The 27,713-nt window shown below is 36.4% G+C and overlaps 1 protein-coding gene across 1 annotated transcript; it reads left to right on the top strand.

Moving 5' to 3' along the window:
- The first annotated feature begins 4,364 nt into the window (after nt 1-4,364).
- LOC136220680 (uncharacterized) lies at nt 4,365-5,825 on the top strand. The gene is made up of 3 exons (XM_066008474.1): nt 4,365-4,958; nt 5,039-5,269; nt 5,353-5,825. Exons 1-3 carry the CDS (start codon nt 4,641-4,643, stop codon nt 5,536-5,538), a joined length of 735 nt encoding a protein of 244 aa, XP_065864546.1. The 5' UTR covers nt 4,365-4,640; the 3' UTR covers nt 5,539-5,825.
- Nucleotides 5,826-27,713: the final 21,888 nt, after the last annotated feature.

Below are 27,713 nucleotides of genomic sequence, written 5' to 3'. Positions count from 1 at the left end.
AAGTATGTTGAATTAATAAATGATTTAAGTGTCTTGGGGATGATGTGTGGAAAAAGCAAGCATGACTGGATGGATGTATACGTGGATGCTTTGCCAGCTGATTTTGTCAAGTCTGCTGAGTTGGATACTAGGGCTGAGGTGGATATTGTAGCTAATATAGTGGTAAGGAGGATTCTAGAAGCGGCTACCTCTTCATGTTATGTTTCTGAAGAAAGGGGAAAGGTTGTTAATGATGAACTTGTGGATATAGAACACCATGTACAAGCAGATAAAGTAGATCTAAATCCTCCTGAGGCAGATCCCGTAGTGTCAGATCCTGTAGAGGCAGCTCATGTAGTGGTAGATACTATAGATGCAACTCCTCTAGTGGTAGATCCTATAGTTGCAGAGACAGTTCATGTAGAAGGCATTGTAGAAGACGCATCATCTGATAGTGATACGGATTCAGACACAACAGATGATGATCTGTATGAAGCTGAAATTGATGATGACAATGGGAGTGAACAAGATGAAGAGGTTCAAGAAGTTAGACAAAGTGTGAAAAGTTATAGGCGAGATAGATCTAGAAGTAACAGAGCAGCAGACAATAATGTTCTTGATTTAGGAGAAGTTGGGACAGATAAAGGTCTATAAGGGTATTTAAGAGAAGGGAACAAGTATGAGGGTTTGCTCGGTGGAGATGAAGAGTACATTGACAACTCAGATGTAGATAGTTTTGCTTCTGATGACGGTGGAGAGGATATGAAACCAACAAGTGGGTTAAAAGGGCTTATAAGAATGTGCACTATGATCCATCTTGTGAAGAGCCGTTGTGGGAGTTGGGTATGATCTTCAAGAATGTGTATGAATTTCGAGAGGCAGTTGCTAAGTATGATGTGAAGAGGGGTGTTGATTTGGTTTTTGCTAAAAATGATCACCATAGGGTCAGATTGAAGTGCAATGACAAGTGTCCATGGCATCTTCTGGGTAGTCTGGATAAGCAGAGCCAGAACTTTCTTGTGAAGACATATTTCCCAGTTCACAAGTGTGTGAAGACAAACAGGAACAAGCATTATAATACTGCTTTTATTGCAAGGTTTTTTAAGGATGGAATCTTGGATCAGCCAAATATCAAGACCTGGAAGATACATGATCTGGTTAAGACCAAACTGAAGGTGCATGTTGGGAAACACACTTGTAGGAGGGCTAAACTGAAGGTACTGAAGGAAGCAATGGGAGATTTCAGGGTAGAGTATGCGAGACTTTATGATTACAGGGATGAGCTGTTGCGTTCTAATCCAGGTAGCACAGTTGTTGTGCTAGTTGATAGGAAACTAGATCCTGAAAGATTGGTGTTTAGAGGTTTGTATGTTTGCTTCAAGGCATTGAAGGAAGGCTACAAGAATGGCTGTAGGAGATGTATTGGGTTTGATGGGTGTTTTTTAAAAGGTGTATGTAAGGGTCAATTACTTGTAGCTGTTGGTAGGGATGGAAACAACCAGATGTATCCAATTGCCTGGGCAGTTATTGAGCATGAAACAAAACATACATGGAGCTAGTTTTTGCATTTGGTTAGAGCAGATTTGGATATGGATGAAGGTGCAGGTCAAGCCGTGATATGAGACATGCAGAAGGTAATCTCTTATTGCTTTTAATGCTTTCTGTCTGTTTAAGTTGGTGTGCTTTAATTGTTTATGTTGGTAGGCCTGCTTTAATTGCTTGGTCCTATATATATGCTTAATTGCTTTATGTTGGTAGGCCTGCTTTAATTGCTTGGTCTCATATGTACCTAATTGCTTTATATTGGTTGGTGTGTTTTAAGTGTATGTGTCATATATTAGTTGCAAAGTTTCATTGGTTTGGTTGTTATGCTTTTTCAATCTATAGGGTCTGATTCCAGCTATAAAGGAAATTATGCCGACAGCCGAGCATATAGAGTGTGCAAGGCATATTCTTGCCAATTGGGCTAAGAAATGGAGGGGTGTTGAAAGGAGAAATATTTTCTGGCGTGTTGCTAAATCAACGTTTGAGGCTGAGTTTAAGGATTGGTTAGAAGAGTTAAGCAAATTAGGAGAAAACATTGTGCCACAATTGCTGACATATGAAAAAGAGAAATGGTGCAGGGTTTACTTCAACACGGACACGAAGTGTGATTCAGTGGGCAACAACATCTCGGAGACTTTCAATGGCTGGATTCTAGGACCTAGACACAAGACAATTATCACTATGCTTGAGGAGATCAGGATAAAAGTCATGGAACGGATCAGTTCAATGGTTGCTTTTGCGGGAAAATGGAGCACAGACATTTCACTAATGAGTTTAAAAGTTCTACAAACTAATACGGACAAATCAATGCAATGTAATATCATATGGAACGGCGATGCTGGCTTTGAAATCACTGAGGGCAATTATAGACATGTAGTGTAACATCCGTGTCTAAAATTTTATTTTTCGAAATAGATAACGTTAATTATTTATGAATTAAACTATATTATAGGGTTCAATTTAATATTTTTAGGTGTAAATTAAATATTTTAAGTAAGTTTAAAAGAAATAATAAATTCAAAGGGCTAAACTCTATATTTTCCAATTAGACCATATCTATATACGAACTTGATCTTAGTGCATGAATATTAAATAAGAAAGAGTTATTATTATTATTATTATAAAAAAAATAACGTGGCATCTTATTAAGAAAGATGAACCACTTGCTTGAAAGTAATTGGACAAAGTAAAAACACTTGTCAAAATTTATCCTTTATAAATATGTGGATTAAGAGAGGATATGATATAAATATATAAGTGAGTGAAAAGAAAAGGGAGAGGGGAGGAGACTGATCCAGAAAGAAAAAAAAAAGGGTTTTTGATATAAAAATATATATATGAATTTGAGTGTTCCTTTTTATACATTAAACACAAAAAATATAATTTCATAGAAGGTACACAAAGATGAAAGAAAAAGAGGGAGGTTTTGGGACAATTTCCGGCTATCAAACGGATGTCACCGATTAATTTTCGGTACCCACGAGGATGTTTTGAATCAATTTTCGGTGATCGACGATAACGTTTTGAATCAACTGTCAGCGGTTAACTTTCGGTGACTCATGTCGACATTTCGGTAACTGTATTTTAACTCTAAATTATTTTTAAAATGTTCTGAGTATGATTTTGAGTAATTCTGGTTTAATATTCGTCAAATTCATACAGGTTTATACCTAGTGATTTATCAAGTCTATAGGTTACTAATAAAAATATGAAATTTAGACAGTTGTCCATTAGATTTATTCAAGTCGGTATTGATGGTCTTTTAACAGCGTCACGAGTTTAAAAGTATTCGGTCCGAGTTTAAAAGTATAATCAATATTGAGTTTTATATAAAGATTTTCAGAAATTGATATTACAGGGTTTATACGGGTATTTTGTAAAATTGGGGTTTTTCACGGTTTTGCTTTTTATTGGGAAATTACGGTTCAAATGAAGCTATTGACTATGCTTCTATGTGAATTTCAGATTTTACTTGATTATGTTGATTTAAGGCTTGATTTGATTGATTTACATATATACATATATGTTTTTGGTTATATGTTTTTGGTTTCCATGTATATAGATATATCGAACAAAATGAATTTGATGATTTCTTACTCATTGTTTTTGGATTACGAAATCTATTGCGGTTATTGTTGTTATTATTTTGGATTGACGTCCACATATGATTTTTATGATACAAAATGGCTAATTGAAGCCAAATGATTTATGGTTATGAAATAGTTTGAAATTTGATTGTTAAAGGGAATTTGAACACGTTATGATTTTATGAGATTATGATTTTATATCCATCGAGAGTTATCCGGATCGGTGGTTTTATATTTGAAGACCATGTTCAGTGAGGGACATGGCCTGTGTACACAGTCTGAAGACCTATTGGGTATGGCAGCGAAGTGTTGGGTAAGACCATATGGGATAGGCAATGTTAAGAGACGTCTCGATTATATATGTGGTTATGGATTGATACGTAAGGGGAGAAACTCGAGGATGGATACAATGTTTTAAGTTCATTTGGATTATGTTTTCGGTTATGATTTATTTTGATATAAGGTTTTACGTTTGATTGATTACAAGTTGGTTTGATAAAACGATTACGAATTGGTTTGATAAAAACGTTTATTTGGTTACGATTCGGTTTGATAAAACGTTTATTTGTTTTTGATTCGATTTGATGAAACGTTATTTAATTTGATTCGTTTTGATAAAACGATATATATATATATATATATATCGTAGTAAGTGAAATATCCAATTAACTGATTAGCGTGTCGATCAACGTATCAATTAATTAAGAGAACTACCTAAAAGAGCTAGAACTACGTGGCTTTGATTCTCGATTTAAATATTCAAAGGTATTCGGGATACGTAGGAAGCTTGATAGAATTATCAAGTCCAAGCCAACTAAATAAATAAAACTTTAGGTAGTCTAAATTAATTTTTATCTATTAGAATATAGATTCGACTTTTAGGCTATTATGCGTTCGTTATTCTGTTTTCCCTTCATACCCGAAGACGTTTAGAGTCGGGTGTGACATGTAGTCGACTTGAAGCTATTAACTTGCTCGTGTAGAGCTTGGGCTCTCAAAGGCATTCCATGCCAACATGTAGTAGCTGCGATGCATAAGCTCAAATTGGATCCTTCCAACTATGTCTCTCATTGGTACCGCAAGGATACTTATATCAAGGCATATTCAATGTTCATTCAACCTGTACTGAACATGAAGATGTGGCCTGCAAGTAACCATCAACCAGTTGATCCACCAGAAATTAAGGCAATGCCAGGGAGACCAAAGAAGAACAAAAGGAAGTCCAAGGATGAACCCAAGAAATTTGGGAAGTTGACTAGAAAGGGTGCACAAATGACATGTTCATACTGCAAAGGCCCTAACCACAATAAAAAAGGCTGTCCTGTTAGGAAAAATGATATTGCGCAGGTATTTTATATATTTGTTTGTTGCCATTGTTGACAATTAGCCTCATTTTAATAAGGTTTAATAATGTTGTTGTTTTATAGGCTCTTGATGACACCAGTACTCCAATAGATGCCGTATACCAGCGCAAAAGGAAAGAAACAGGTGGGGAAACAACTTCTGGACATGCAAATATGACACAAGGGAGTAACAATCAACCGGTAGAAGCTGCATCATCTAATAATCCAGCTAGGAGGGAGAAATTAGGAACGAAGAAGATTAGATATGGTTACGGTGTTTTCCACTCCGAAAGAAACGACTTTGCAGTTCAACAGGTAACATCTTATTAGCTAAATTGGAAAGCTTAGTGATCGTATGTGTTGTTTGTTTACTGATGGAATCTCTGTATGAAATATAGTGTGGTAGGCCAGGAGGAATTGTTATCTCACCTGGTACTGGAACGATTAAGAGTTCAGCTAATATCACAGGTGATATCGGTTTTGAACCAACTAAAGTTAAGTGGAAAGGCAAAGCAATTAAGACTCCGACACCACCTTCCATGAAAAGAACCAGATCTGCATTGACACAGTCTGCTGGACAATGAGCTTCCCAATCTGCTTCCCAAACTACTGCACAAGGTGTTTCGCAGTCTGCCTCACAAATTGCATCACAAACTGCATCTACTGCTGCGAGAGTAACTCGTAGCTCTGCAAAAAGTTTGACTCCACCAACTGTTGTGAAGTGGTTCAATTGAATGTTGGGAGTGTAACTGTGTTGGTTTTGGAACTTTATTGTTGATGTAATAGTGTGTAGGCTTTTGTGATGGAAACTCTATTGTTTTTGGAGTACCCATTTAGCAGAAATTATTTTGGACATGTATTTCTACTGGTATGTAATGTTTGTTGTCTTTCTTTTGTGTCTTTCTTTTGCAATGTTTATGTCACATCCGTGTCCCTAATTTTAGTTATTATATCCTAATATTAGGTTATATTATATTTATTTATTGATTGGAGAATTAATAGGATATTATGGATATAGTTTAGAGGCCAATTTCATATTTTAAGTGTAAAATTAAAAGTTTAGGGTAAATTTTAAAAGAAGTTAAAATTTAGAGGAATCCAAAAGGAATTTTTCCCTTATTGGGAACCTAAATTCACAACTTCCAAGCATGAATTCGGATACCCAAGAATTGATAAAATCATAACACTATTCCCATTTCCATTTCTTCTCCATTTTATCCTTTTGATCATTCAAACACTCAAATATACCCAGCAGCAATGATTGTTTGATATTGAGAGATCCAACCGTCCGATTGAGCCGAAATTTTTACAGTAACTTCTAGACATCCTAATACACATTGTGACGGTGTGATTTTGATTTGGAGATTTCTATCATGGGGTTCGACCTAGGCAGATTATGGTGATGAAATTGAGGTTTTGGTGTGTTTTCTCTCAATTATTGCTAAAGTAAATAATTATCAACTACCCTTTTGAGTTTTTATGTATATATATGTGTATATAACTCTATATTTTCCAGAAAATTGAATTTTTATGGTGATTTTTTACATGCATTTGATTAATTGGAGTTTCTATGAATTAGATTTTAACATGAGCTTAAAGTTAAGTTCAAAGTAATTATATATGTATTTGCATGTTAATTTTAACCTATAATATATATTAATGTATACATGATTTGAGTTTTGTTTTGATGAACTTGGTATATTTGATTAATTGTGTAAGATTTGATATTTTGAAGAGTAGAATTTAAAGAAAAATGTGTTGAGAAACTTTATTGATGATTGATTTATGAACAATGATATATGTATATATTAAGTGATTTTCTATGAGTTTATTTCTTAAAGTTTATTTTAGTTTTAATTAAAGAATTGTTAAAGTAGTAGCTTTGATGAAATTATGGTTTATTGAAATAAAGTATATATATATGATGATTTTATGTCCTTAGTCTTAAGAAATTGAAGTTATTATTGATAAATATATTTTGAAATTATTTATTGGTGATTTTAGTTCATAATAAAGTATGATTTAATATTTTGGAAATTGATTGAGTAAAGATATTAAGAAAACTTTATGATGTTGATTTATGAGGGATATATGTATATATATATATATATATATATATATATATATATATATATATATATATATTTCTGATTTTAAATTATATTATGAAATTATAATATTTTTAGTATCCATCAAGAGTAATTCGGATAGGTGGTTTTTATTAAAGTCCGTATTTAGTGAGAAATACGGCATGTGTACACAGTTGAAAGACCTATCGGGTATGGCAAAGAAGCGTTGAGTAAGACCATGTGGGCTATGCAAATTATGAGATATCTCGATATATTGTGGGGATTGATACATACGGGGATCATCTCTCGGATGAATACAGTTTATTGATATACGGTTTATGAAATATTTATTGATATACAGTTTATGAATTATTTATTGAGATACGATCTGTGAAATATTATTGATATACGGTTTATGAAGTAACTATTGATTTACGGTTGATTTGAGTAAATGGTTAATTGCGAACTTATTTATGATATTTGGAGACTATTAAGTGTTGATTGTGATCTTTCTATTTCGCACCCGATGCCGATTGGGGTCGTTCCGGGTCGGGTGTGACAGTTTATGTAGCACAAGTTAGTGTAATGTTTGAACATGTGAATGTCTAAACATTTTGTGGACATATTTGCACTTATAATCAAGAACATCTTTTGTGGACAGATTTGCAGATAGATTTGCAGTTATATGAATATCAAGAACATCTTTTGTGTTGAATTATGTTATATTTGCACCAATATCAGGACAAATTGTCAATGAACTTCATCTTCTTATATATTGCATAATTCAAAATATAAGATTACATCAAATAACTATGCTCCAATTCATATGATTTCATCACTAATGACAATCAACCAACATTACATATTCAACTAATCAAAATCCCACTAACCCTAATAACAAATATCAGTAACACCTTCCACCATCCAACCCTTCTACGTCTTCTTCCTTCTTCATCAAATTGATGCATATCACCTTGCTCCACGCCATCTCTTTCCCTTATCTTCTTCAAAAGCCCCATAATTACTTGCTTGTAATGGTTTTCTACAGGAGGATCATACCATACAAAGAATCCACAGCTTCTTTCATACCCCTTCAAAAATCGTATAACCCAAAACAAATCAAAAATCTCAGAAACATTTATACTAGAACCAACCAACATGAATGGATAAAACGTACCCCATACTTGCTGCAACCGAAAAAACGTCTCCCTGGGTTTGAATCACGCCATGAAGCTTTCAACACCGCTCTTTCCCTACACAAGCACCTCATCGATTCAGTACGAAACATTTGCGTACGTATCACTATGAGCCGCGAAAATGGATTTGAGGTATTTCGGATGGTTGAATCGACAATGAATTTCAGTCTGTAATCCAGTTGCTCTTTATAGGACGCTTGTTAAGGAAGAAGTAGGATCGATTTTGATTTATGTTACTGTTAGATTCTTAGGGATTTCAGGTGGGTTAATCAGAGGAAGAAGGTTCGATTAATTGGGGGATTAATGTATCCAATACGTTTGACACGCGCAAGGGGCATTGAGACTCACGCGTTCCACCTCACCTGCTCCACGTCAGACACGAGGGGTAACTAATGCATAAAATCCATGTTGGGGGGGTTACTTGTTCAAAGTGAAAGTACGGGGGGTCAGTTGCAATATTGGACCAACTTGGGGGGCTGAGAGGGTATTAAGCCTTTATTTTAATTATAAATATTGTCATAAAGATACATCAATAATAGACAATTACGTATGATAAAGTAGAGGTGTCAAAACATATCAACATTGCTATAAAAAATTAAGTAATTTTGATTACTCTATTCGAAGCTTCAAACATCTCCACCTCATCAAATATCCTCCCCAACATCCTATTAGAGATGCTCTAATGTTCTAAGACATTCTCTATTCCAACTCCGTAAGTCCGATGAATAAAAAGTTTCCACTCGTATTACATTAAAAAAATGTATAAATAAAAAAATTATAAAAAATATATAAAATCAACGGAAAAAAATTCTAATCAAAATAATCTTGAAAAACAATAAAAAAAATGTGTGATGACTATTATAAGTTATAACCCTTGAGTATAACATATATATAAAAAATTAAAGTTTAAAAATATTAAATGGTAGAAAATGAATGTAGTGTGGGTCCAGGAATGCTGGTTTGTTGATCGACCAAAGGGACCCATTTGATGTCACTCTATGCAGTCCCATTAATATCTTATCATGAGAAGAAAAGTAGCATAACCCAATCACATTTCGCATCTTATTCATGGCTTAATACATCATTTGTCCCTGAACTTGTCTAAAATGGTTGATTTACCCCCTGAACTTTCAAAGTGTCTCGATAGCTCTCTGAACTTGTATAAAATGTTTAGTTAGCCCCCTGAACTTGCGTAAAACATAATGAATTGATCACTCGGTTGCAAAAAAAAGTAAGTTAAATGCGAAAAATATATTGCACGCGTCTTAAAAAAAGTAAAACAATCAAGATCGGGGTATCGCGGTTGTAATATTAAAGAATACAAGGTTTATAGTTGAGCAAGTAATAACTTCGTTTTTACTCTATTCTTGAATTATGTAATAACATTCTAAGACACGTGTTATATATCTTTTGCATTTAACTTACTTATTTTGCAGCCGAGTGAGCAATTGATTACGTTTTATGCAAGTTTAGGGGGCTATCGAGACACTTTGAAAGTTCAGGGGGGCAATCAATAATTTTGAACAAATTCAGGGGACGAGTGATATATTAAGCCTTTATTTATTTATTTATGGCTTCATACATCATAGTTACGAATTCGTCAAAAAGCTTGACTGACCATCTAAATCTATATTGTGTTACATTAGACCTTCAATTTACTTAAAATCATTTATTAGCCATTTAAATTTATTTAAGGTGATTTATTAATCCCTTAAATTTACTTATAATGATCTATTTGCTCCGTAAAATATATATTGTAAATTTTTTAGAAAATTCAAACTTAAAAAAGAAATGTCTAATTTATGATTCTAAATCTTTAAAACAAATTAAATTTTTAATTTATATATTTTTATGGCGTTTAGATTTAATAATGATATTTTAAATAAATTAAAAAAGTTAATGAGACATCATATATATTTAGATAGCCGATCAAGATTTTGAATAAATTTACGGGGTATTTGATGTATTAAGTCTTTATTGACGACACCGTTTCTAGGGGTTTCAAGTTCTTACCCTAACTTAGGGTTTACGACACCGCTGATCTCCTTTCTTCCCCTCAATCGATCGGTATCTCCCAATCCTTCTGCAAAATCCCTCAATATCCTCCACCCTATTCAGCAAAATCTATTCACTAAACCCCTTACCGAAAGAAACAATGGAAGAACTCACCCAAGATTGTCTTAAACTGATGCTGGAGGAAGAAGAAACCGCCCCTGTGGTGGTTCTAGCAAGCGATCCGATACCGGCTTACGATCTCAGGTGGAGCTGTGTTGGCCGTTTCATCACCGACAAAACAATCAACTCGGAAGGAATGAAGGTAACACTATCAAAACTTTGGCGTCCGGCTGGAGGCGTCTCCATCATCAATCTTGAAAACAACAGGTTTCTCTTTCAATTCCATCACATATTTGATATCAATGCCATTTTAAACGGAGGGCCCTGGACTTTCGAAAACAAGCTTCTGATTATCAAAAGAGTGGTTAATCTAGAGGAACTGTACACAATCAGACTGGATGAAACTTCTTTCTGGGTACAACTCCACAACCTATCAGAAGGCGCACGCTCGGAGAAGATTGCGATTACCTGCGGAAACTACATTGGCACTGCCCTTAAGACGGACCCCAGGGATTTCAATGAAAATTATGTGGGCTATCTCAGAGTCCAGGTTCTAATGGATGTCAAGAAACCCCTCAAACGCCGAATGAAGCTTGGAACGTCCCCTAATCATTGGGTCTGGGTTAATTTCAAGTTCGAAAGACTCCCACACTTCTGTTTCTTTTGTGGATTAATCGGCCACTCAGACAGGGACTGTGCCGCTTATAGAGCCCTCAATGACCCTGAATCTCCGACGCTGTATGGGCCATTCCTCAGGGCTGTTCCACGACGTTTTAATTTGAATTCATCACCTTGGTTAAAATCAACACCTATGTTAGCAAACTTGGCTGAAAGGATTACAGATACACAGAAAGCGATCAACCTTGTTCAACAGGCTCAGGAGGATAAGGATAAGACCCTTCGTGAGGAGGACGAACTACAAACAGTGTCAGATACCAAACGCAAGAGAAGTACAGAGTCAAGCGATATGAGTCCGGAGGGGAACGGGAATATTGAAATAGAGATATCGGCAGACCCTACAATAGGGGTCAGCCGGAAGCCATGATTTGTCTAAGTTGGAACTGTCGAGGTGTGGGTAACCTCGAGACAGTCAGAGAGCTCAAAGAATTCAGTCATACCCACAAACCCGACATTATTTTCCTGATGGAAATGATGGTGGGGAACCGGTCAATTGAAAACTTACAGGTTAGCTTGGGCTTTGACAACCATTTTTCTGTACCAAGCATCCGGGGAGGAGGAGGCATAGCGCTCCTGTGGAAACATGAGATAACTATTAACCTGTTGAAATTTGGCCCCAATTTTATTGACGTCAAAATTTCAAAACCGTATACTGAGGATTGGAGATTCACAGGCTTTTATGGCTTTCCTGAAAGAGGTAGAAGGACTCAGTCATGGCAGTGTTTAAAGGATTTATATCGAATCTCTAATTTGGCCTGGGCTATATTGGGAGATTTCAATGACATGTTATATGCATTTGAAAAACGCGGAGGACAACGACAACCGCGATCCCTTCTACAAGGTTTTAATGACACTCTTGATGCCTGTAGCTTAACTGAAATTCCAATGCAGGGGTATCAATTTACTTGGCACAGATGCCGCCTGGTACAACCAATCTTAGAGGAAAAGCTCGATAGGGGACTCGCGAACCAAGACTGGCATGATAGATTCAGTTCGGCGTCCATCCTCAACATTGATACCACACAATCTGACCATTCGGCTTTAATTCTGAAAATGGGGGAGCATGTTCAGATCCACTCACTACAATTCCGATATGAAAACGCTTGGGGCTTTGAGGAGGAGTGCCAGCAGCTGATACAAAGGTCATGGGATACATCCAGGGGAATGAACTTCACTGACAGACTCGCGGATTGCAGAAATCAGGTACAGAGGTGGGGTAATCGCTTCCGACTCAGATTTAGGGGACAAGCAAGAATCCTTCGAAACCGCATTGAAGAGCTAAGGGGGACAGATGAAGTAACAGAACTCAATCAGGCTAGACATGATTTAGAGAAGGTTAGACATGAACAAGAAGTCTACTGGAAACAACGTTCTAAAATCCAGTGGTTACGCGAAGGGGATAGAAATTCCCGTTTCTTCCACGCATCTGTCAAATCGCGTCGAAGGAGGAATGATTTCGATTCCCTGATAAACGACACCGGAATGAGAAGTTCGTGGGCTTCAGGCTTGGCAGAAGCAATTCAAAACCAATTTGCAAATTTATTCATGACTCAAGGAAGTGAGGGGTTGGAATGCTTAGAAGCGGTTCATTCACGGTTATCAGTCGATCAAAACAGACAGCTACAACGACCATATTCAGCGGATGAAATCAAACAAGCCGTGTTCAGTATGCAGCCAAATAAATCCCCGGGGCCGGATGGTCTCAACCCGGGATTTTTCCAGCAACACTGGCAAACTCTGGGTACTGATATTTCTAACTACTGTGTTACTTGTCTTAATTCAGGTAAGGTACCAGCATCCATAAATAGAACGAATCTGATCCTCATCCCCAAGATCCGCCACCCGAACAACATCTCGGAACTTCGTCCTATAGCTCTCTGCAATGTTCTGATGAAGATTATGACAAAGGCTATTGCAAATAGGCTGAAGAAGATGTTGAACTCTATCATTTCGTAGGCTCAGAGTGCATTCATCCCAAAAAGAGCCATCACAGACAACATAATGATTGCTTATGAGGTCGGACACACTCTCAAACTGGGTAAAGGAGGCCACCAAGGCTATGCCACACTAAAAGTTGACATGTCAAAAGCATACGATAGGGTGGAATGGAGCTTCCTGAGGGCTATTATGGAACGTATGAATTTCTTGATGCCTTTTATTGAATTGATCATGAGCTGCGTATCAACGGCAGAATATCAAATTGTGCACAAAAACGCCGATTTTCCGGTTTTCAAACCAACCCGAGGACTTCGCCAAGGTGATCCACTTTCACCATATTTATTCATTATCTGTACCGAAGGTTTGACAACTATGTTAAAAGCTGCGGAGGAAAGGGGAGCTGTCCATGGGGTTCGAATTAGCCGGGGTGCTCCGTCTGTATCCCATTTGCTGTTCGCCGACGACAGCTATTTTTTCTTCAAAGCTTCTCTTGCCGAGTGTGAAGCAATAAAGGAGATTTTTGTGAACTACGAAAAAGCCTCCGGTCAAAAAATAAATTTCTCCAAGTCCAAAATTAGCTTCAGCGCTAAAGTCCCCACTGACCGTCGCCAACAACTTGCTGATTTCTTACAGGTTCAGCAGGCGGACAGGAATGATACATACCTTGGACTTCCATCAGTCGTGGGGAGGAACAGAACCACTACATTCGGCTACGTAATTGATAGATTACAGAAAAGAATTCGAGGATGGAACGGTAAGCAACTATCGCAGGGAGGTAAAGAAATACTCATCAAAGCTGTCGCTCAATCAATACCGTCCTATATTCTACAAGTCTTCCTCCTACCAAAAACCATTTGTTCCAAAATGGAAGTACTGCTAAATTCCTATTGGTCGGGAAGAGGTATCAAGTGGAAGGCGTGGAATTATCTTTGTCAGAGACGAGAGTGGGGGGGTTGAACTTCCGTAGGTTTCACGAATTCAATGTGGCGTTCCTGGGCAAGCAAGCTTGGAAATTCCTATCAAACCCTGATTCACTCGTAAGTAGAATCTACAAAGCGCGTTACTTCCCGAGGTCTGATTTTTATGGAGCTATCCTGGGTTCAAATCCGAGTGCAATTTGGTCGAGTATATTCCAGTCACAACATTTGATTAACAACGAAGTCTTCATGAGAATAGGCAATGGCAAAGATACAAGGGTTTGGGAAGATAAATGGATCCCTTCAGCCTCAGGGATCCCAGAATTACCACCGACTCAATCTGACCCAAACTTTACGGTGGATCGGTTCATCAGTAATGGAAGTTGGAGAGTGGATATGCTCAATGAATTTTTCTCGCCGGCGGATAGGAATAGTATCCTACAAATTCCTCTCCCCTCGTGTGATAAGAAAGATCATTGGTACTGGAGGAGGGAGAAGAAAGGCAATTACACTGTCAAAACAGCTTACTACGCTCTAATGGAGGTTTACCCAAAGCCGCTGGAGGCGGTTTGTAAGGCTCCCTGGGGTAAGCTATGGCAAATGAATTGTCCCTCTAAAGTAAAAAATTTTCTATGGCGGGCTGCCTGGAACATTATTCCAACCAAGGTCTCTCTTTTCGCTCGACGTGTTGATGTTGATCTTCTATGCCCTTTCTGTTCGAATTCAAACGAAGACCTTTCCCACATCCTTCTTCACTGCCCTATTGTTACAATAGCTTGGAGCAACTCGAGCTTGGCTCACCTTAGAGCCTCGGCAAATATGGAATTTACACAATGGTGGACAGAACTGCTAAACAATTCATCAGCAGAAATTGCAGGTCAGTGTGCCACTCTTGTTTGGTACGTATGGTATTGCAGGAACCAATGGCTCTGGAATGGATCATTTGTTACTCCTGAAAGGATGGGGGAGCGGGCTGCAACGGTTCTCTCTACTTGGAAGGAAGCACAGGGAATATCAGTAAGCGGAGCAAATAGGGAAACTCGGGCTCAGACCGTAGCTTGGGAACCTCCTGCAGTTGGGCTGAAAATCAATTTTGATGCTGCAGTTCATCCCGACAGCAATCATATGGGATTTGGGGCGGTTATCCGAAATGCACAGGGACAGGTTGTTGCAATCAGATACGGTTCAATTCAAGGATCATTCTCTCCGACGCTCGCTGAAGCAATCTCGTGCAAGGAAGCTCTCAGCTGGGTTAAGGAACGGGGTGACACTACTATTTGCGTGGAGGGCGATGCTCAAATCATTATCAATGCGTTAAGTCAAGAACAAGAGGAGAATTTCTGGTATACAGGTTCAGTACTCGATGATTGTCGTTCAATCTCGGACTCTATTCCTCAATGTGAGTTTAGCTTTGTCAAGCGTTCAGCTAACCGTGTGGCGGATGAAGCAGCTAGACTAGGCTTTTCTTCTTTACGTTTGACTATAACGGATATTATCCCTCCGTCAATTGTAAGCCTTTTGGCATTTGATTGATTCTTTATTAATACAACTATTCTTTCATTCAAAAAAAAAAGTCTTTATTTATCTATCACACTTCAACTCCCTTCTCGCATGTTCTCTCTTAACAAATTTAGGACTGAGATGTCAATTGATAATTTTCTACATTTAATTATATAAATGAAATTGCTGAACAAAAATAGTCCCCAAATTGTCTAGATTTCGTTTAGCCGTTGTATAATATTTTTTTTTTGTATCTAAAGACTCTTAAATTTTTATTTTAAGTGATCTAAAATAAGAACAATAACAAGTTTGAGGAGAGTCGATATTCGATGAACCCGCTCCCATACTTAAGTTAGGAAGGATAGAAAAAGAGTTGAAGATATTCTGAATATGGATACTAGTTGTACATTTCACCTTGCCTAGATTATATACTTTTTCTATTTATAATGGTTATCAAGGTTATTCTTTGTTATTCTAAAAATGTATCCATATGAATCACATGATATGCGTCAGCCTTCGGTTGGTTTTGCCAAGTTCGGTCACTGACATCGTCAGATGGTGCATCCTGCCATGTAGCACATGTTCTGCTAGGTAGCCAGGTTTCATTGAGTCTAGGACCTCTGAACCCTTGGTGTATCAGACGACACACAATACTCTTTGTCTCATATCCTTTTGTATAACCATCCATTTCTTTGTGAATGCTCTGCTTTGCTCTTTGTCGCGTTACTTCTGACATTAAAAATTTATCCAATCCATGACAGTTGCGACATAAAATAATTCTAACATTTTATACTCAAACATAACAGAAGAGATTCCTTACCTTATCCCATTCATACTTACAAATAGTTCATTCAACTAATATACCATCGAGAGTTCCATGTTAGAGTATATAGCATCTCATTAAATAAGTATTGAAAAGTGATATTTCATGTCTTAGATTTTGTATTACATCCATTATAATCCTTTTGATATTCAACAAATTTTTGTAATCACAATTACACAATCATGCATAATTACCCGTGTAGAGAAGTATATAAACTCAAGATATACTCACATGAAAAATATTTCCCTCTTTGTACTATATTACTTCAATCATACTCTAACTTGTTTGTTTAGTTGGCCCATTCCCAGCCGAATAAATCATGACCCTTATAGCCACACTACACTATTCATCCAAAATAAGTTAAAGGTTATAAGGATAAATTTTTTAAAAACCACGGTTTTACAAAGTGAGTCTCACACTAGTTAAAGCTGATATTCATGTCTTATCCATCTCAAGAAAGGTAAGCATACATGGTATAAAATCATGTGTTATAATTCCTGTATTTTTTTTTAAAGGGATAAGGTTAGGGATGACAACGGATAGGGTACACGCGGGTAGTGTCAATCCCAAACTCTTACCCGTTTATTTTTTAATTATAGTATACGTACCCGTCCCATTATCCTAACATGCATACTTTTTACATCCCATACCCGTCCCATTTAATTCACATGTACACGCGGGTACCTTAACCCGTTAAGATCAATAAATAAAATAAAATAAAATAAAATATATTACAAATTTAACCAAGTATAAATTTAATAAATCATTCATCTAAAAATTGAACAAATTGAACCTTAATCAATAAGAATAAAGTAGCTTACTGATATCACACAATGGTTCAAAAACAAAAAGTTGGAATTCAAATCTCACATCTTATATCTAAAAAACAATATTATTCTCTAATATATAAAATAATTATGGCGGGTAACGGGTACCCTGGGGGTATTCCCATACCCGTCCCATTACCCTAACGGGTAATGGTTTTGATCCCATACTCGTTTATACAGGGTACGGGTAGTCCCATTAGGATCGTATAGTGATGGATATCCACAGGTACAATACCCGTTGTCATCCCTACATAAGATACCAAAATAGACTTATGGTTTTTGGGTAAGTATTAATTTAGGCTCCACGCATAAAATAGCACCAACATAGGCTTAACATTTAACAAATGGTACCAATTTACGTCTTGATAACGGAACGAGACATGTCATTGATATTACTCCGTTAGGTTTTATCAATTGTACGTGGAAGGAGAAATCAGAATTTAACAGAGTAATAGGAATGACATGTCCAATCCCTTATCGAGGACTAAGTTGATACCATTTTTTAAGCGTTAAACCTATATTGGTGCTATTTTGTACGTGGAGTCTAAATTGATATTTTCCCAAAAACCAGAGACCTATTTTGGTACCTTATCCCTTTTTTTAAAGAAGCACATGTCTCTAATTAACACCATACCAAAGCATTAGTTCATATGTACCAAAATAGATACCTTAATCCACTTTCTTTATGACTACTTTCGGCTATAAGAAAAAAATCAGATCCAAGTTGCCAATAACTTTCCTTTTAGGTTACACATAATTCCTCATATACAATGACTCTTTGCATGTGTATAAAATGGTAATTTAATCAATTTTAACTCACTTACCGGAAATTTGAAAATGCTAATTTATTTATTATTTAACTATTACATTGGACATTTTAGATATCAATTATGTCTAAAATATTTAGTATTTTACTACCATTGTTACAAAACAAACTATGTTAAAATGCTACTAACTAAATTAGTCACATATAAGTTAATAAATTTTATTTTTTTTTTGTTGAAATGTTCAAAATGTTTATCGTGTTACTAAGTTATAAATAATCAACAAAAAAAATGTATGAAACTTCTTACAACTTATCGATAAACTTGTTTGGTAGATTCAATGTGATAGTCAAATAACTATCAAACCAGTTTTTTCAAATTTTCTACTAAATAAAAGTGAAATTGATTTTATTTGAAAACATTATTAAGATTAAATTTATACTATTTCGAACGTTATGATCAAATTTATATTTCCTCGAAAATGTTACCCCTTATTTTAATTAGGATATGATCAGTCCGGATATATATCAATAAATTATATTTGCTTGATTTTCGGATAATTATTGTGTAGTGTAAATAGAATGCTAAATGAAAATTCATTTGCCTGTTTTTCTTTTTCTTTTGTTTTGGTGATTAAGGGTCCGTTTGTTTACTGTTTGCTGTTTGCTGTTACAGTTTGCTGTTTGCTGTTGGAAAAAACTGTTTTTCAAAAAAGCAAAGATTCTTTGCTTTTGTAAAATGCTGCTTTTCAGATGTAAAAAACAAAACAAGAAGTCACTAATCAAACACCTAATGTTGGCAAACAAAAATGTCACTAACCAAACACCTAAAACTCTCCATTTCGAACTGAAAAGACAAACAGAAACACGAAAATAAGCACCCAAACACCCCATAAGTGACTAGTCTTTGGCTATGAAGCACGGAAACGTTCTGCATCCAACGTTTCAACGTTTCCACAAGATGTGGGAAATGGAAACGCCCGGAAACGGAAACGAAACGTTTCCGGGCACGTTTCTGTAATTACTGAAACATTGAAACGCGTTTCCAAAATTTTGAATACTTACCATACATAATTTCTCGAATTGTTAATTTTCTGGAGATTGAAAACCATCTTCCGACTTGAGAAAAAACGTAGGTTTCTGGAAACTCTGTTTATTTGTTAATCTATACTGAAATGAAACTCTGATTTCTTCTTCTTTGAGTCTGAGTACTCCGATTTCTTCTTCTTCTTCGAGTCATTATCGTCCTTTCTTCTTCAAGAGTCTGGTCTGGGTTTTAATTCTCTATTTTTTGTGTGTCTATGGAGGCTTCTGGAACGTGTTTGGTTGGGCTTGTGAATGTAATTTATTTTAGAGAAAGATATTCTAGAAGCCTCCACTATATAGGTGTACTTTTTGTTGTTTTTTATTTTTTTAAACTAAAGAATTTAACTTTAATGGTGGAGTAATTATTTTAATTATTTTACACTATCTTAGTTACAATTATGGAATTATAAATTTTATATTTTTTATCAATAATTATTTTATGTATTTATAATTTATGTTTTATATTTTTTAATATTTATAAATATGGTCCAATATTTTTAATATTTACACGTTTCCCCACGTTTCCGTTTCCTATATGTTTTTCAAAAATTCTGTTTTCACGTTTTCGTTTCCGTGCAAAATAGATCTATGGTAATTAAGCAGAAGAAAAATTAGTAAAAGAGTTTTTGACATTGTTAAGTTGAGAAGTTTCTGAAATAATTATACCTAATAAGTTGATAAGACAAGCTCCAAAGATTATGGCACAAGAAAGGCCGAATTTATCTCCTTCCTTTCAGCAGATATATATTTCTGGTTTTTAAGGAAAGCAACGATTGCATGACCCTTTCACATGTGATTTAAACCTTATTATTTTTTGTTATAATGCAATAATAATAATGTTATTATCTGCATACGTGATACCTTTTGTCATCACTTCGCTATACCGCACAAAATTCTGCAACTAATACCCATTTTTTTAAGGGCATTTCTCCCACGTGCCAAATCATTAACCTAGCTTTTCTCTTAATTACTGCATTACGTACACATTGTCTTTTTCAACTAGAATCATTCTAATTCAAATTGGGAGTAGCAATGGGTAGAAATTATCTGAAAACCGTTTCTACGGGAAGGAAATAAGTTATCATAAATTAACCTAAATAAATAAGGATTGTTAATTAAAATTTTAATCACAAATTACTTTACGTGGCATATCGATCATCAATTTCGGCAAAAAAATGACTGAAAAACATTTAAAGTGAATTTATTGGGATAAAAACAAATTTAAATAATTTTATTAAGACAAATTAAATTTTTTGTGACCAAAGTTTAAACTTTTGTGACCTTCGATGCTGATCACCCGATGTCGCCAGCCATGAGGGGTTTTTTTTTTTAACTCCTCCATTTACCGACTTTACCTCATAGTTCTTCATGTTGCGATTCCAAGCCTCCCGACTTTCTTGGTGGGTTCCAATTTAGACATCTTGTATCGTATTTATGTCCTTGTCAATTTGATTAATTAATTAATTTATTTATTTGATGAAACATTTTTTAGTTTTTAAATAATATTTAGACACTAAAATATATAGTCTAGATCTTAAATATAAACTTAAATTCTAAGTTATAAACCTTAAATTCTAAAATACATGTATTGTTAAATTATTAATTCGGCCTTTATAAATTAATACTCGATAATAATAACCTCGTGGCGAGTGGATTTTTGAGAAGGAAGACATTCGTCGCTCAGCCCTTGATTTCTACAAGGACCTGTTTAGAGAGGAAGCTGTGGACTTGGAGAGTGCCCACTCTGGTATTTCCTTTCCTCGTTTGGGGGAGGAGGCTATTAAAGATGCTTTCCATCCTATTGACCTTAAAGAGATTGATCTGGCCTTCTCTAGCATAGGGTCCACTAAGGCTCCTGGGATTGATGGTATCCCTGCTAGTTTCTATCATAAACACTAGGATACTGTTAAGGAGGGCATATACAGTTTTGTGTTAGGTGTTTTTGGTGGCTCTAACGATATCAGGTCGGTTAATAAAACCCTCATTGTCTTGATTCCTAAGGTTGTTAAGCCTTCCTCCTTCCTCCAGATGAGACCCATCAGTCTTTGTAATATTTTGTATAAAGCTATTACTAAGATTGTGGCTAATAGAATCCGGAAGATCCTTCCGGATATAATTAGCCAGAACCAAGGGAGTTTTGTTCCTGGTAGACAATTGATGGATAACGTTGTTATTGCCCAGGAGGTTGTCCATTCTATGAAGATTAAGAAAGGTAAGAAAGGGATTGTGGCCCTCAAACTGGATCTGGAGAAAGCCTATGATAGATTGAACTGGAGCTTTCTTCTGGATAGTTTAGCCAAAGCTGGCATCCCGGAGAACTGGAGGATTTTGATTGAGAAGTGTATCTCCTCTCCTGTTTTCCAGGTCATGATCAATGGGGACATGTCGGATGAGTTTTCTCCCTCCAGAGGAATTCGTCAAGGAGATCCTATGAGTCCCTTCCTCTTTGTTATTTCCATGGAAAGACTGTCTCACCTGATCCAAGAGGCGGTGTGCAAAGGGACTCTCCACCCTGTTTCTATCAACAGACATTGCCCCCTTATTACCCATTTACTCTTTGCTGATGACGTCATGCTTTTCGTTGAGGGTAATGAGGAGCAAATTAAAACAGTTATAGATATCCTTGATTGTTTTTGCGAGGCTTCTGGCCAGAAGGTTAACATCCAAAAGTCCCGTATACTTTGTTCCAAAAATATGGACAATAGCTTGTGTAGAAGACTGAGTGAGCTCTCTGGCATACCTCTGACGAACTTTTTGGGGAAGTATCTTGGGGTTCCTCTTCACAGTGACAGGGTTTCCAAAGCCTCTTTCAAGGATATTTTGGACAAAACTAATGGTTTGTGTGCTAGCTGGAAAGCTAATTCTCTTTCCCTTGCAGGTCGCCTTACCTTGATCCAGTCAGTTAACTGCGCTGCTCCGAACCACATCATGCAGGCCTGTAAGCTTCCTGAGCCTGTCCTTAGTGACCTGGATAAGATAAATCGGCGTTTCCTGTGGGGTGAGTCTGGAGATGGGAGAAAGGTTCACCTGGTCCCGTGGAAGGAAGCTTGCCAGCCTAAAAACAGGGGGGGTCTTGGTATTAGGCAGGCAAAGGACAATAATAAAGTCCTGTTAATGAAACTTCTTTGGAGAATGTGGCAATGCCCCTCCTCTCTTTGGGTCCGTCTCTTGTGCGGGAAGTATCGGAAAGATAGAATCTTTGGTGGCCCGAAGGAGAGGGTTGTTAGCTGTTCCTTCCTCTGGAAAGGGCTCAGTGCCGTGTTTCCTGAATTCTGTACGGGGATTGGCCTGGAGGTGGGTAATGGTAGATCTATTAGCTTCTGGTATGACACCTGGATTGGTGATAAACCGCTGATTGATGTGTGTAATGCCCCTCCGTCGGCTGATCTCCTTTCCTGGAAAATTGCTGATGTGGTGGACTCGGAGGGAGACTGGATCTGGTCAAAGTTCGACTCTTTCTTTAGTCTGGAGACCCTTCTTAACATTAGAGGAGTGAAGATTAGCAATCAAGAGGAGGATAAGGATAGACATTGTTGGGCCTTGACGAATAATGGTACTTATTCTTGTAAATCGGCCTATGAAGCTTTTACCCCTAATAGGGCTGATCCTCCCTTGGAGATTTGGAAGTCCATATGGTCCCTCAAGATCCCTTACCGTATCAGGAGCTTCCTTTGGCTGGGTATCAAAGACAGGCTCCTTACGAATGCGGATAGGCACAGAAGGCACTTGACTGAGTCTAGTGCCTGTAGTAGATGTAGAGGCAATGTGGAAACCTTGTGCCATGCCTTGAGGGATTGCCCAAATAGTAAGAAGATCTGGGAAGGGATCCTCCCTCATCACATCCTCCCTTCCTTCATGGCCTTTTCTGAAGGGGACTGGTTCTCTCAAGGAGCCAAGGGGAACTTGCTGGCCAACATGGAGCACGGTGCCATCCTCTTTGCTATTACTTGTCACCAAATCTGGAAGTGGAGGAATGAAGAATTATTTGCGGGTAAGGCTGTCCTTATTCCTGATTTACTGTTTTTCTTCTAGAAGAAGCTCTTTGTTATTACTAAAAGCTTTGAAAGAGATTCCCTTGTTCGTCCCTCCCCGGATAAAGAGATCCTGCTAGTTGGCTGGAGTAAGCCTAGAGAAGGGTTTGCTAAGTTGAATACTGATGGCTCCTGCCTTAGCAATGGCAGAATTGCTGCTGGAGGAGTTCTTCGGGATGCTGGTGGCAATTGGATGGCGGGGTTTACCCATAACTTGGGGACGGGCTCCTCCTTTTCTGCGGAGCTCTGGGGTATCTTGTCAGGTATTAAACTCGCCATTCGCATGGGTGTTAAAAAGCTCTCGGTGGAATCTGATAATCTGGAGGCTATTAACAGGATTTCAGATAGCCAGACTGTTTGTTTGAAGAGCCAGAATCTCATCAAAGCTATTTTGAGGCTTCGTCCTGCCTTTGAGTATCTTAATTTCTCCCATATTTTTAGGGAGCAAAACCGCGTGGCGGATCGCTTAGCAGCTGCTGGGCATGGAAGAATGTTAGGTGTTTCTACCCTATCTGTTCCTCTTTCTTTTCTTTTGCCTTCTCTCCTAGAGGATAGGATTGGAGTCAGCCTTCCTAGACTGATCCCGGTGTAGGTTTTTTGTTGGTTTTGTTTTTTTCCTTTCCTTTCTTACCAAAAAAAAAAATAACCTCTTTAAAATAATAATTTCTTCTGGTCCCGATTTGGACCAGTTCAATAAATTAACACTCGATAAATTAATATCTTTATAAATTAATAAAATTTCATGGTCCCAATATTATTAATTTATAGAAATTTAATTTTATTTGACATAAAATTGTGGCTATGAACCAGTTAATGGTCCTGTTTGGTAAAGAGCGTTTTGGGATAAAAATAGCGGTTTTGACCAATTTTAGAGGTTTGACCACCGAAACCGCTGATTGGAGTGTTTGATGGAGAGAGTTTTAGGATGAAAACGCTAATTTAGGAGCTTTTTCAATTAGCGTTTTGCAATATTAAAATGAATGGACTTCTTTAACCCTAATAGATAGACTCCCTCTTCTCCTGCGCCAAAATTAATGCCCTTATTCGTCTTTTTGCAGAAACCGCTATTATCAATCAGCTAATTTTTACCAAATATATCTACACAAACAGCTAGTCAAATCAGCTAATGTAATCAGCTAACAGCTAACAGTTAATTCCCAAACAGGGCCAATAAGTATATAGAAAATGTGAGTGTACATTTTAAAAAGTGAGCTAATAAAGAATATGACATGCAGCAATGTAATTAAGCTGGTCAAAGAATTTGAAGATTAAAGTGATGGCACTGCTGCTAAAGTTGCATGTATTGGGAACTCTTTCTGGACATCTGTGCTTTTATTGCTAATAATAGTAATGTTTCATTGCACGTTCTTTTCGAGTAGTAAAGCCGCAAATTCATTTTTATACGCTACCACTACCACACGTGTTGCAAAATATAATTAGCATAACATATTAATTTATAATATAAAAAAACTACGAAAGCGGTTGAAAGACTATACATACGGAGTAGCCATGTAATCTATAGGTAGTGTTTGTAAGTCATTTTGCACCCTCAAGACTTTTCTTAACTCTAGACTGGACATTGAGATTTTTTGAAGGGATTCAATTACTTTGAAGACTCACATGTACGTATCATAAAAGATATACTTTAGGACATGTAAACTCTTTAAAATTTTATATAGACATTATGGTCCAATCCATATTTAAAGTCCATTTATTATTAATTTTCGCTTCTTTGAGAAGGTTAGGTTAATATGTATTTAAGTGAATGAGTTGTCATTATTGAGACAAACGAAAGAAGAAGAAAACACACAAAAAGAAGATTTTCGGTTTTGACCTTTCTCTCCTTATGTCAGTTCACGTTTTTGGTGATTCCCGGATATTGAACCGTCGGATCGTCACGATTTTTGGACAGGAGCTTCTTGACATATTGTTCCTTGTTCTCACCGTTGTGATTTTCGTTCGGAGGTCTGGAAGGTCTGTTCGGGTCTGGGGCAGATTGTAGACAAATTCTTCTCTTTTGGTATTTGTTTTCTTTTTTGATCTCTTATTGTTTATGATTGTTGTTGGTGGTTTATAAACTTTTGTAATACTTTGTTGGGTTTGTTTTGCCCTCAATTTTATCATAATAAGAGAAGAATGATGGACTCCTCAAACGTCCCGTATTTTTTACTCTTCACACCGAAGAGGTTTTCCATGTATAAATCTTGTGTTGTTGATTGTGGTTTAGATTCCATTCTTGAGGTTACATTTGATATATTGATTTGGAACTTTGGTTGTGCTTTGGTTGATTGTTTGTGAGATAGATCCTTGTGGTGTTGTTATTGGTATTCCGCGTGTTATTGGTAATCCGTCTTTTGGGTCCTTCAGACACACCCCTTTTATCCTAAAACTTTTGTAACAAAAACCCATCTCTCTCTCTCTCTATATATATATATATATATATATATATATATATATATATGAGGGCTCTTGTAAGAACACTCCTCTTGCATGAGATAACTCCCTTATGGTGAGAACACTCAAAACTACGCCGTTTTGAGTATAAAAATTTAAAAAAACGCGGAATGTTGCTAGTGGGAGTCAAACCTAGACACTTCCATCTACACTCCACGCTCTACGTTGTTTTGAGTATAAAAAAAATTTGAATGTTGCTAGTGGGAGTCGAACATAGGCACTTCCATCTACATTCCACGCGCGCTTCTTATTATAGCACTATGCTAGTAGCTTCTATTATTTAATATTTGACGCATACACTTATTAATATTGATTAAATGTGCATAATAATGAATTATTAATAGAAAAAATGTGCATAATAATGAATTATTAATAGAAAAAAATCCAAGAACATGTTCCAATTTCTTATTTATTTAATTCTTCTATATCTTTATAATTTATGTTTTAAAATGTTAAGGACGATGTTCTAAATATTGTTACATATGTTCTAAACTTTATAATTTGTGTTCTAAAAATTAAGTATAATGTTTTAAAAAAATCAGTAATTTTTGCATTTGTTATATAATATAATTTATAACTCATATTCTAAATAGCATAACGTATGTTCTAAAGTTTATAGTTTGTATTCCAAAAAATAAGTATAATGTTCTAAAAAAATCAGTAGATTTCTGGATCATTTTTGCATTTGTTCTATAATATAATTTATAACTCATGTTCGAAAAAACATAACGTATGTTCTAAACTTTATAGTTCGTGATCTAAAAGTTAAAATATATGTTCTAACGTATGTTTTAAAAAATATATTTTCTTATATAAATAAAATATTAATATGAATTTTTATTAAAATATATAATATGTTTTTATTTAAAAAATATAGTATTAGATTTTTTTTTAGCATCAGAGGCACTTAATAATATATAAATAAAAGAATTGTATAATGAACAAACAAAAGCAAGTGTCCCAGCGGTAATACATGTGTGCGGGCGCTCCACTCGTTTCATACCTATTCTCATATATATATATATATATATATATAATCCCAATTCAAAGTTTTTCTACATCACTCTCGACTCACCAAGAAAAGTAGTGCTTCTTAAGGAATTTTTAATTCATATAAATTTGATAACACGTGAATAATCACATTAGACACATGGAATATTGAACGTGTTATGTTTAAAGCATAACTGTAGTTGACACGTGAACCAATTGGAGGGAGGCTGAGTCCGCAAGATTTCAATCCATATATTCACACCTATAATTACGGGATGCTGATTTTACCTGCCAAATACAAATAAGATCACCAGAGGATATTCTCCACGGTCATCTCCATATGTGTCCCGAGTCACTATTAGGCTACACAAACTAATAAACTTTCGGAACTACCATTGATACCTTATAAATAGAAAATGGAGTTTTGCAGTAAAAGGTACATCATCATGAAGTCCTAGAATTCTATTATTCATCATCTTTATCCTATGAAACTCTGTTAACTTAAGCATGAAAGTGAGATCACTGGTTTTATAGCCCTCATTTGAGTCTTTTTATATGTTATCTTAAGAAGTTATCTTCTCAAATCACCCTCATAAGTTCCTTCTCCTATACTGCATTCATGACTCACTTGAAAGATTCCATAATACCAACCACTTCAACCTTCCCCGCCAAATGCAAGCTCCTCGAGTAAAAATCTCATTTAGTTCCCGGAAATCATCTAGATCTAGAAAGCAGAAAGTTCATGGATGAGATCACCAAACAACTCATCTATAACATGGTGATTATCCAAGACGTTGTGAACGAGATGAGAGGAGAGCAATGATGCGTAGATGGCGCAAGTCCATGCGTAACTCAAAGCAATAGGGGAATCTATCAAACGCTTGAACAACCAGGACTCTACTACTTATTCCACTGGACATCATATTGTTTATAGTTATCTTGACGGAAGGAGGCCTCACCTAATTTGAGGCGAGAAAACTCAAGAGGAAGTTCTAGACAGCAAGAGCATTATCTATGCAAGCATCAATATTGTCTCTCTAAATCGCTTCATTACCATCTGACAAGACCAACTAGAAGTATTCATCTAAAAAGGCAGGTTCTCCTTTGTTTAAATGTTTGCTACGAAAACACCTTATCGAGCCCAAATATCCATAAGGATGGTAAAAACTCTAGAGAAATTCTGGCTAGACATGGCCTGACGATAGACATTTAAAGTGGAGAAAAGCTATTGAGCTAAGGTGTCATCGAGATTGATGGTCACCTCATAAGCAAACTCCTACCGCAAGTCAAAGGGACTACCTAGCTTTGATGGAGGAAGATGATATGTAAAATGTTATCAATGGGGAGGTAGGCTAAAGATTGAAGAGTGCTA

The sequence above is a fragment of the Euphorbia lathyris genome, chromosome 2 (genome assembly GCF_963576675.1).
Source record: "Euphorbia lathyris chromosome 2, ddEupLath1.1, whole genome shotgun sequence".
NCBI lineage: Eukaryota > Viridiplantae > Streptophyta > Magnoliopsida > Malpighiales > Euphorbiaceae > Euphorbia > Euphorbia lathyris.
This window is presented reverse-complemented; position numbering and strand designations above follow the sequence as displayed.

Excerpts from the sequence above, each read along its gene's own strand:
- LOC136220680 (XM_066008474.1), top strand. The coding sequence starts at position 4,641 with ATGCATAAGCTCAAATTGGATCCTTCCAACTATGTCTCTCATTGGTAC. Across the intron at positions 4,959-5,038 it reads GGAAAAATGATATTGCGCAG|GCTCTTGATGACACCAGTAC; the intron begins GTATTTTATATA and ends GTTGTTTTATAG. Across the intron at positions 5,270-5,352 it reads ACGACTTTGCAGTTCAACAG|TGTGGTAGGCCAGGAGGAAT; the intron begins GTAACATCTTAT and ends TATGAAATATAG.